The 12,040-nt window shown below is 36.9% G+C and overlaps 1 protein-coding gene across 1 annotated transcript; it reads left to right on the forward strand.

Annotated features, from left to right (window-relative positions):
• Positions 1-8,332: 8,332 nt before the first annotated feature.
• LOC122300161 (B-box zinc finger protein 24-like) lies at positions 8,333-11,554 on the forward strand. Its single transcript, XM_043110621.1, has 3 exons — positions 8,333-9,095; positions 9,683-9,982; positions 11,004-11,554. Exons 1-3 carry the CDS (start codon positions 8,913-8,915, stop codon positions 11,232-11,234), a joined length of 714 nt encoding a protein of 237 aa, XP_042966555.1. The 5' UTR covers positions 8,333-8,912; the 3' UTR covers positions 11,235-11,554.
• The last annotated feature ends 486 nt before the right edge of the window (positions 11,555-12,040 follow it).

Here is a 12,040-nt window from a genome sequence, read left to right on the forward strand (position 1 = left end):
GACACGGTTTCTAGGTTGCGAAACACGTCTTATCAAGCATTGTGAGATTTTTTATGAATAGTCAACCTTGTTATGAATTTTTTATGCAATTTAAAAAGGAAAATAAAAATAAGAATATTCTATCTCAAGATTTGATAAGCTTTCCAAAATATGACAAGAAAATAATTTCTTATGCACGTTGGACTATCAAGGCTAACAATTATCACATCAAAAATATAAGGATAGGCAACTTTTGAAGACAAATAGAGACAACATTAAAGAGGTATCTTGTGCATATTGAAAAGATACAAACTACTCCTCATCTCACTCTCATCCTATTTCTATGATATAAGCATACACTCTACATGCACTAATTTACATGGACCAAGAAAACCTACTTCTTTTTAAGAGATACACTATGTTAGGTCAAATATTCGCTTAAAGGAAAGGGGCTAGAATCACATCTCAAAGGCCCATGAACCCAAAACAGAGCCTACTCAGCAAAAACTGTAGCTCCAACTGCCAAAACACATTAATGTGAAATTTGAGTCCAAACATCATTAATGGCGATTAATTAGCGTAATGGGCAAAGCAATCCCAGGCTTGATACCCATCCAAGATATTTGTCCAGTGTATCAATTTCTCCTTTGTCTGACAGTAGATTTGAGGCCCTAACAGTTCATAGTCCAATAAGGATTAGAGTATGTCAAGCTACAAGTCATTCCACTCAAGCACTCGATTGTCGTTCCACTCAAGCATTCGATCATATAAATAAAGGTCAAAACACATTCCAGAGATAATTTCTTAACAATCTGAGAATTGAAGCACTCTACACACTCTATTTTGACTTATAGAGGTGTCCTCCACCACACCGAGCCCCTTTTATTTTCTTAATACAGGTTGTTGATCAAGCCATCGACGAGAGTACAAAACACATCCATAACACAACAGATACAACAATGATAAAAATCCGTCCATGTAAATTGGCCCTTGTACAATCTGTACTTCTATCATATATATCAGAGGAAGGTTGACTTCGATTACGAGGAGGTAGGAAATATATTATAAAGATAAACGAAGATATGATCAGAAAGAAAGATTAAGATCTTTCATAGGCAAATATTTATCCCCATTAATTCCTCATGGATGAACAAGAATCCCTTTGATGAGGAGGAAATTTTCTCTCAAGTCTAGCCGTTTTAATAAAAGAAAAATATTTTATCATCTAGACGGCTTAAACTGTATTCAATTTTTTGTATGGATAGATAGTGAAGTTCTGCCTGCCAAAAAAAAAAAAAAATTATCACGAGAGGACTCCATTGCATACTGGAGGACTAGCAACACACTCTTATGATTAAATCAAATTTAATTTTGTTTATGGAAACAAATTCAACGAGCTGGGAGAGTTTAATAATGAATTAGGTTTTTTTTAGAGAGTGCCTTTCTTTTGTGTAGAAATTGAAGTACCTATTTTTAAAAAGATTCTCATCAAGTTCTTATTGTTGAGAAAATATGGATTATATATATATTTATTTATATATGTGTGTACGAACACTTTGTAAACTAGAGAATAAGTTAAATAATAAAAGTAAATTAGAAAGAGAAAATCAGTCTTGAGGCATGTTGTGATGAACACTTTCTTGGAATTAGAATGTCCGTCTCGGTAATCTCCTTTTTAGTAGTGCACATAAAAAGTAGACTCTTATCCTCTCTGCGTAGAGGTTCTCTCCCCTGTCCCAGTGCAGGTTTTTTCTTCTTTTTCTTTTGTCTCCTGTCTCAATGGTAGATGAGATTGAATCCTTATACCAACATATGTCTCTATCCGAGAAAGAGAGAAGTGAGATTCATGTGGATCCTAATGTTTTGGAACCAAATATTCTACGTGGTGAACGTTGTCTAGTGATGTCATTGTTGTCGGATCGGTATTATAATCGTGAGGCCCTCAAGAGCATGATGAGGAAAGTGTGGCAACCAGTTCATAAAGTGAGTTTTAAGGATTTGGGGCCTAAGCTTACTCTGGTGGAGTTTGTGGACGAGCGTGATAAGCAACGTGTTCTTCGTGAGGGACCTTGGTCATTTGATCGAAACTTGGTTCTGTTGCAACGACTGGAAGGTGATCGACAGGTAACTAAAATTAGAATTTCAGAAGCTTCTTTCTGGATTAGATTACATGAGATGCCGTTAAATGCAATGAATGAGGAGGTGGGACGCCTTATTGGTAACAAGATAGGAACTGTGGAGGAGGTTGATGGTGAACAAGGCGAGGCTGCATGGGGAGAATTCATGACAATTAGAGTCAAGATGGATATATCACAGCCCCTTATGCATGGTGTCAAAGTTAATCTGGGTCAGTATGGTATATGTTGGATCCGCTTTGTCTATGAATGCTTGCCAAACTTTTGCTACTGGTGTGGCAAACTTGGCCATCAACTTAAAGACTGTGAGGTTGCTGGCCCTCAAGAGACACAAGTTGCTGATCAATTACCATTTGGGCCTTGGCTACGTGCTAGATCATTGCAACGCAAAGGGAAGGAGAGTACTGAACCTCAGACTTCAGCTCATCGGAAGTCTACACCAGAAGTTTCATCAGGGAGTGAACGACAGGCCACTGGTGTCCAGCTGGGAGGTATGGAATCAACATAGAAGAGAGAGGAGAACAAGGAGACGTTACAAGAGAATGAGTTATTTGATGTTTCTGTTATGCATGAATTACGGGAGGAGGAGTTAATGGGAGATAACGTAGCATGTCATAATATGGCTATGATGACTCCGGGTGTTATAACTGATATGCCAACTAAGCAGGATTCCTCAAAGCATGAAAGAATGGAAAAGGTTCAGTATCCATCATATGAAGATACTAATATAGTGGCTGAACAAATGATGATTAATACAAGTGGGCTTCAGCCCATAGGAGAGGAGGCTATGGTCGAAACACAACCAAAATTAAAGAGGGGCAGGCCTATTAGAAAGTGGGTCAGAATGTGTCACGCACCTCATGCAGATACTGGAGTGTCTTTGGTAACAGAAGTGAAAGGTAAGAGGAAGGCTTCTTCTACTCAACTGATTTCTTCTATTAAAAAACGTAGTAGGAGAGATATGGTTGAAAGTGAGGATCTCAGTTTAAGCACAACGGTGGTGGCTGTTTAGCAGCCCCGCCGAGAACAATGAAAACTATAAGCTGGAACTCTCGTGGGCTTGGGAACCCACGAGGAGTTAGAGCTCTCTGTGACTTAGTTAGGAGAGAAGATCCGGTGGTTTTATTTTTAATGGAAACAAAGTTGACTAGTAGACAGATGGAAAGAGTTCATGTGAGAGTTGGGTTTGAATGCTGTTTTGCAGTGGATAGTGATGGAAGGAAGGGTGGTGTGGCATTATTATGGAGGAAGGAAATAAAGTTATCTATAACAAGTTACTCTTTGTTTCACATTGATGCCAAAATTAGTGAGAATGATGGAGGGTTGGAGTGGAAATTCACTGGTTTGTATGGACACCCAGAAACTGAAAAAAGAGAGGAAACATGGAGTTTACTTAGAACACTGAGGGTAGAAGGAAATATACCATGGTTGGTATGTGGTGATTTTAATGAAGTACTCAGTCAACAAGAGAAGTTGGGGGGCAGGCCACGACCAGAGAGGTTAATGCAAGCTTTTAGAAGTGTACTTGATGATTGCAATTTGATTGATTTGGGATTTGAGGGCCGGAAATATACATGGTGTAACAGAAGATATGAAGATGGGGTGGTTAGTGAAAGACTAGACAGGTTTATTGCTACTCCTTCTTGGAAAGCATGTTTTCCCCATTTTCGAGTTGTGCATGGTGTTGCTACATCTTCTGACCATGTGCGTATCATTCTTGTACTAAGCTCTGCTCAGAATGAATATAGACACAAGCTTTTTAGATTTGAGGCAATGTGGGTGGAGGATGATGAATGTGGTGATGTTATATCAAGATGTTGGCAAGGAATTCATGCAAATAGGCTTTCTGGTACTATCATTGACAGATTGAGCATATGCAGTAAGGGGCTAGAGGCATGGAACAGACAAAAGTTTGGGCATGTGAAACAGAAGATCAAAAGGGCTCGAGAGTCACTTCAAAGAATTCAGTTAGCTGAACCAAGTAGTATAACAAGAGAAGAAATGAAGAAGGCTCAGGATCAACTTCAGGTTTGGTTAGAAAGAGAAGAGATACTGTGGAGCCAAAGAGCAAAAGCATTATGGCTCAAAGGTGGTGACAGTAACTCTAAGTTCTTTCATCATAAAGCATCTCAAAGAAAAAATAAAAACTGGATTACAAGCCTGAAAAATGAAGATGGGATTTGGCAGCATGGTGAGGATAGAAATCAACTTATTCTTTCCTACTTCCAGAATTTGTTTCAATCAAAGCAACAAAGTAGCAATTCGAATGAGGAGTTGAATTTCCTGGAAGGGCTGCAAGGAAGAGTAACTGAGGATATGAATGTGGAGTTACTAAAAGATTTTACAAGAGAGGAAGTCAAAGCTGCTTTAAACCAGATGCACCCTACAAAATCACCAGGACCTGATGGTATGCCACCACTTTTTTTCCAACAATACTGGCATATTGTAGGAAATGAAGTCACCTCTGCTGTTCTACAGGCCCTCAGAACTGGTACAATTCCCTCTTCTTTAAATCATACTTTTATAACCCTAATACCAAAGAAAAGCAAGCCTGAAATGATTTCTGAATTTAGGCCTATTAGCCTTTGTAATGTAGTGTATAAGTTGATTTCTAAAGTTCTAGTAAATAGGCTTAAACAAGTGCTTGATGTGGTTATTTTTACCTCACAATGTGCTTTTGTACCTGGCCGAATCATTTCAGATAATATTCTTATAGCCTATGAAGTGATGCATTACTTGAGACAAAAAAAAAAAAAAAAGGGAAAAGAGGGTTATATGTCCATTAAGTTGGATATGAGAAAAGCTTATGATAGAGTGGAATGGTCTTTTATTGAAAGTGTAATGTCTAGGATGGGTTTTAATACTCAATGGATTGATCTTGTGATGATGTGTGTCAAAACTGTATCTTTCTCAGTTTTGATTAATGGTGAGCCAAAAGGTCCTATCATTCCATCTAGAGGGCTTTGACAAGGGGACCCCTTATCCCCTTATTTGTTCCTTCTTTGCACAGAAGGTCTTGTATCTTTGCTCAAGCAGGCAGAAGGGAATGGTGAGATCACACCTGTAAGAATATGCAGAGGTGCTCCTAAACTATCACACTTGCTTTTTGCTGATGATAGTATCTTATTTTGTAAGGCAAATGTGTATGAAAACCAGAGAATTCAACATCTTTTGCACTGTTATGAGATTGCCTCAGGTCAAATGATCAATAGAGCAAAAACAGGTATTGTTTCAGTACAAATGTTCAACCTGCAACTAGAAGTGAAATTCTTCAGCTTTGGGGAGTGCAAAACAACCAGCAATTGGAGAAATATTTGGGGTTGCCACCTTTGGTTGGGAGAGCAAAATATAGGGCTTTTTTTGATATTAAGCATAAAGTTTGGAAGAAGTTACAAGGTTGGAAAGAGAAGATGCTTTCAGCTGGAGGGAAAGAAATACTTATAAAGGCTGTGGCTTTGTCAATTCCAACCTATGCAATGAGCTGTTTTAAACTACCTTCCTCTTTGTGCTATGATCTTGAACAATTGATGGCAAAATTCTGGTGGGGTCAAAGAAAAGAAGAGCAAAAAATACATTAAATGAGTTGGGCAAAAATGTGTGATACAAAACAGAATGGGGGAATGGGTTTTAAGGATTTAAGAGTGTTTAATGATGCTCTTTTGGCAAAAAATGGTTGGAGAATAATGCAGAATACAGATTCTTTACTTCACAAGATCTTTAAAGCTAGATATTTCCCCACAACACATTTTTTTGATGCTGCTTTAGGTCATAATCCCTCTTTTGTATGGAGAGGTATTTGGGAAACAAAGAATAAAATGCAAGAGGGATGTCAGTGGAGGATTGGCTTGGGAAACAAAGTTAGGATATGGAAAGATGCATGGGTTCCTGGTTTTAAAACTGTTCTAAGACAGCAGAATAGGTCCCTAATAAGTGAGAATGCAGATGGGCTCAGTGAGGAGGATGCTACTGCCAACTCTTTATTTGTTGCTAATCAAAGAGTATGGGATGTGGGAAAGATTAATTCTCTGTTTACAGCACCTATAGCTCTTCAAATCTTGAAGATTGTGCTTACTCATGATGGGGAGGATCAAGTATGTTGGAAGAATGAAGCTAATGGTATTTATACTGTCAAAAGTGCTTATAGGATGTTTCATTCTTTATATGCAAATAGACAGAATGGTGAATCCTCTAATGCTATGGTGTTGAGAAAGGTATGGAAGTCTATTTGGAATATGAAGATCCCTTCAAAGGTGAGAATTTTTGCTTGGAAAGCTGCCAAAGGGATTCTGCCAACTAAATCCAATTTACTGAAGAAGAAGGTGTTAACAGAGGAGGGATGTGATTTCTGTAATGCAGAAACAGAAAATATAGTACATGCACTTTGTTCTTGTCCTTCCATCAAAGAGGTATGGTCCATCTATTTCCCTTCACGGGTACCTATAAGAGAGTATGATACTTTTCTTGATTTAGTTCAGAGAATGCAACTGAATCTGGGACCTGATATGCTTGAACTGTTCTTTCTGATATGCTGGAGCTGCTGGCATAAAAGAAATATGAAGAAGTTTGAAGCAAAGGATGTTAAAGTCGAGTCCATTGTTGGAAATGCATTAGCAATGCAGAAGTCTTATAAAGAACTCAAAACTAAATCTGTTTCAGTAATTAGACAGTAGTGTAGATGGGAAGCCCCACCAGCTGGTGTGTTTAAACTCAATATAGATGGTGCTTTTTCTTCTACGGGTTCAATGGTTGGAATTGGAGCTATTGTCAGGGATTCAAAGGGTGAGGTAATAATGTCTGCTGCAAAGAAGGAGTTTTCTGTTATGACTGCTGTTGAAGTGGAGGCTTTAGCTATTCTTAGAGGATTACAATTTTACATTCATCTTGGTAATTTTTCTTGTGATTGAAAGTGACTCATTGCTGGTGGTTAATGAGTTCAATAGCCAAGGATCTTCACATGCTACTTTTGGTAATGTTGTTAGAGAAGCTAAGGAGTTGATGACACGCTTTGGTACCTGTCAAGTACAACATGTTATTAGAAGCTACAATTCAGCAGTACATTCACTTGCCAAGTTTGGTTTAAGTGTGCAGAATATTAGTTTATGGTGAGGAGCATATCCCGATGTAATTTCTAATATTCTTTGGAGTGATTCAAGTACTTTGTAAGTTTTATTTAATGAAGTATGTTTTCCTATAAAAAAAAAAAAAAAAGTAGACTCTTGAATTCGAATAGTCAAAACTCAAAATATATATATACATATATATAAATATATAAAATGAAGGAGGAAGTGTTTTTCTAATTTTTTAGAGAGTTTTGAGTGACTAAATTTGTTGAAGTTTCCTATATATAGGGAATGAAAAGAAACTTATAAAAAGTCACGATTAAAATAAAAGAATACTTATAAAAAAATCACAATTAAAATGAAAGAATATTTGTAAAAAGTCATAACTATTCAATTAATAAAAAAACACATTAAAAAAATTTCTAATTCATCAAAACACACGATTCACCATTAGCGGCCAAACGGTTAATGCTACTATATAAGTCACCGTTATCTTCAGCTAGATTTCATAGATTTTATGAATGGAATTACTGGTCAGTTTTGTCACCAACATTATCAAGCACCAAAACTTGGATCTGGGCATTTGTCAGTTAGCAAGACATTGATTTCAGGATCAAGAAAACTAGAATCCATTAGCTTGTCTGAATCCGCATGTGCAGTTGGTGCCAACTCTCCTCGTCCAACCTCACGTCGAAGTCAAGGAGAAAAAAATAATACACTCTGCAAAATTGGATTATCATCAAAATAAAAAATAAAAAATAATTCGATGCATCAAATGGCCAAAAAATTCTGCCTTCATTATTTTCATTCTCTTTTAAATATCTAAACCAGGACTACAATCTCGAAAACGAGGAAGAGACAAACTAGAAAAACGATAAATTCGGAAAGAGATAACAATCAAATAATGGAATTTCAAATACTAAGTATGCTTCCTAAAAATCCTCAGCATGTCATATCAGCTCCACTAATTACGAAATTACGGAAGATCCTCTTGATGTGCATCAACAGTGCACTGTCAATTCCTTTGAGTTTAAAAATGAAACATCTTGGATTGGACGACGGAGATTGAGCCGACTACGTCACACGCTGTAGTTAAGATGATCTTAAATATCTGAAAATATTGGTGGTGGCATTCAATTTCGAATGGCTTCAAGCCACAGACATGGGAGGTAGGTGACCCCACAAGGTGGGGTAATTTTAGCACTAGTTTTCATGGTTTTGATACTGAAACTTGAAAGATCCGAATCCTTATCTTCACAACCTCACGTTGTTGGGTTCTTAACCGCTCACGTCAGTTCTCTGCAGCCTCTTAGATACGTCCATCTTCATTGTGCAACGCACACCCCAATTACTTGTTTTCTTTTCTTCTTCTTCTATCTACTCAGATTTTCTCTCTGTCCGTCTTTCTGTCCCCACGTCTTGGACAGGCTTTCACCGTGTCCTCACTGTTGGTTAAGCTCCAGCTTTCTCTGGAAGGGTTTTTACTAGTTTTCCCAGGAAAAGGAAAAGGGCTTTTAGAATCTTAGATTACCGTGAAACTCTCTTTGGCTTACATTTTCTCCGAAATTTTGTGGGATTGTTAGGCACTGTCGGTGGGATTCGTAGTAACAACGCTTCTCTATCTGGGTAGCAGTTGAGCTTTCAAGGAAATCTCTCTCTCTCTCTCTCTCTCTCTCTCCAAAGTATAAGACATATAAGGGGTTGGATATTTATATTTACCAAAATTTCTGAGAGAAAAATGAAAATTCAGTGTGATGTGTGTGAGAAAGCTCCGGCAACCGTGATTTGTTGCGCTGACGAGGCAGCCCTGTGCGCGAAATGCGACATTGAAGTTCATGCAGCAAATAAGCTTGCAAGCAAGCACCAGAGGCTTCTCCTCCAATGCCTCTCCAACAAGCTCCCTAGATGTGACATCTGCCAGGTAATTCAACTCCTAAATCCAGCTAATACGATACAACACAATTATTTTGGGAGAGAACTTTGTAAATTTACTTTATTTCAGGTGCGCGGTTTAGCCAGCAAGAGATAAGAAGAGATGATTTTATATGAAAGTTAAAAAAATATTATTTAAATATTATTATTTAATATTATTATTATTTTAAAATTTAAAAATATTAAATTAATTATTATATTTTATGTATAAATTTAAAAAAGTTGTAACGAGATGAAATAATTTCACTATCCACTACATATTTATTGATTGTAATTCTCCTTTTTGTTTGCAAACCATATGGACCAAGCATAATTTGACCTGGTTATTCACTCTTGATGATTTGTATATCCTTTTATAACTTCCTGATCAAAGGAAAAGGAAAGAGGCAAAAAGTGACTTGGAATTGGCGGCCTCTCCAATCAACCACAAATTTGTAATTTGCAGTACCTTCACTGGGTTATCACGATGTTGTTTATGTTGTGAATGTGTTTTTCGAAGTTATTGCTGAAGTTTCTCTCTCTCTCTCTCTCTCTCTCTCTCTCTCTCTCTCTCTCTAATTTCTTTGGATAAAACAGGATAAGGCAGCTTTCATTTTCTGTGTCGAAGACAGAGCCCTCTTTTGCCAGGACTGTGATGAACCAATTCATTCAACTGGTAGCCTTTCAGCAAACCATCAGCGGTTTCTCGCCACTGGAATTCGTGTGGCTTTGAATGCCGGTTGTACCAAGGATACTGATAAGAGTTGCTTGGAGCCTCCTAATCAGAACAACCAACAGATCTCCGTGAAAACGCCCACACAGCAAGCTTCTAGCCTCACATCTCCTTGGCGTGTTGATGACTTGTTGCATTTTTCTGATCTTGATTCATCTGAGAAGGTACTGGAGATATATTTGAAGTCCACAGATCTTTACTCATTTGGTGGTTTTGGACATGCTTATCTTTATTGATGATGATAATAGTTGAAAACTCGGGGATCCCATTGCCAGAAGAAGCTATGGACATTTGACTTTTTCTACTAAAAGAAAGAGGATCCAATATCTTATCGTAGAACTTAGAAAAATTCTATTTATAAGCAAGTGAGGGTAACATACCTAGTAAAGAGCTTACATAACACAATTTGATTTGAAAGAAAAATTTGAAAATTTCAATATTACAAATCAAATTTTACCATGTAAGTGATGCTGGTAATGTGCTTTACATACCGACTTGAAAATAGAATAGCTCTAGTAATTATTCTATATTTGTGTTCACATAGCTCAAAAGCATGCGGGTTCCTAAGTAGTGGGGTCTTATGATAATACTTCACCCTATTCATTATTTTATCATTACTTTTTACTATTTTATACTATTATTCATTACTATTCAATATTTTATCATTACTTTTTCATTACTACTCATACGATATCTGAGATCATCTCATTACCCAAATGCAACCTTAATTGACCAACCATATGTGAAATTAGCATAAGAAAATAGGTATTAGACAATCGAGAAACAAATTTTAATCAGGGTTCTCAATAGTGCTTTGGGTTTCATAAACTCCTGTGAATTTGAGAGCTTGGAGGAATGATAAGAGTCTGAATAAGGAAGTATATATCTTGCTTTTTAACTTTAGTGATGAAACTTGTACTTTTATGTTAAAAATGCTTAGGACACTACTAAAGACACTGTGATTCAAAGAGGCATCTAGGTAAAAGCACAATGGAGATGTCTACATAAAAATGTCTCATATTAATTGACGATTCCTTAAAATGTTTCTTTCAAGATTTGGTTTCCATTCTCCGCATTTTGGTCATTTTGAGGAAGGCCTATGCCCAATTTTTAGAATTTCAAATAATTTGGTTTTGCCATTCTAACCACCCTTTCTATTGGATTTTCACCTGTTATATTGTGCAGAAAGAGGCACTAGAGTTGGGAGAGTTTGAGTGGTTAGCAGAGATGGGCCTTTTTAATGAACAAATTCCTCAGGAGGCTTTAGCAGCAGCAGAAGTTCCTCAGCTTCCAATGTCACAATCAAGCAACTTCATCTCAGGCAGACCCAATAAATCCAGCATGACCTATAAGAAGCCTAGAATTGGATTCCCAGAAGACGACGATGAGCATTTCACAGTTCCTGATCTTGGCTGAAAGTCTCAGGATAGTGTTTGAGATGGTGATCAATATAGGTTGATGAATTATACAATCATGCTTCCATTAGTGCATCTATATGTTTCTGTGTATATATAGTGTGCTATTACCTTTTCTTGTTCTTTTCGAAGTTCTGTCATTGCGAGTTTCATGATTGGGATCTAACTATAAGGTTTACTCTAGGGGATTTCCTTCTCTTTACTCTCGAAATACCAATTTTTCTGCTCTTTATATTAAAAAACATGCATAGGTTCTTCAGCTTAATATCATGTTGATGTATGACTAGATATGATATGTTTCACAAGGCATGTATTGGTTTACTCAGGGTCTTTGCTGATGTTCTTGTTTTTGCAGCATCACAATCTTTGTTTATTTTATTTTATTTTTATATATTTTCTCAATTTCTATTAAACTAGAACTACAGAATCCAAGAATATTCATCCCTTAAAGCATGCTTTTACCAGATTTTCGGATGAACCTTCAAGATTGTTCTCCAAAATCTTAGATCTAGCTGTAACTCCCGTAAACACTCCAGATTTTCTTCTCTACGACTATTTTTTTGGCCAATAGAGTGGGCCTCCAGCTCTGTCCTTGTGATATACTGAAGGCTGCAAACGGAAAAGAGTTGCTTGTGAACAATTTGAGCTTGATTAGCATAAACTCGGTTTGAATTCGGTTTATTTGATAAATGAGTTGTCCGTAATTACTAATATTAGTTTGAATATTAAACGAGCTAAATTAGTATAATCTTGACTTGACTCAATTTAGACTCGTGAATAAAATTTGTACAAACTTGACTTGACTCA

The sequence above is a fragment of the Carya illinoinensis genome, chromosome 2 (assembly GCF_018687715.1).
Source record: "Carya illinoinensis cultivar Pawnee chromosome 2, C.illinoinensisPawnee_v1, whole genome shotgun sequence".
NCBI lineage: Eukaryota > Viridiplantae > Streptophyta > Magnoliopsida > Fagales > Juglandaceae > Carya > Carya illinoinensis.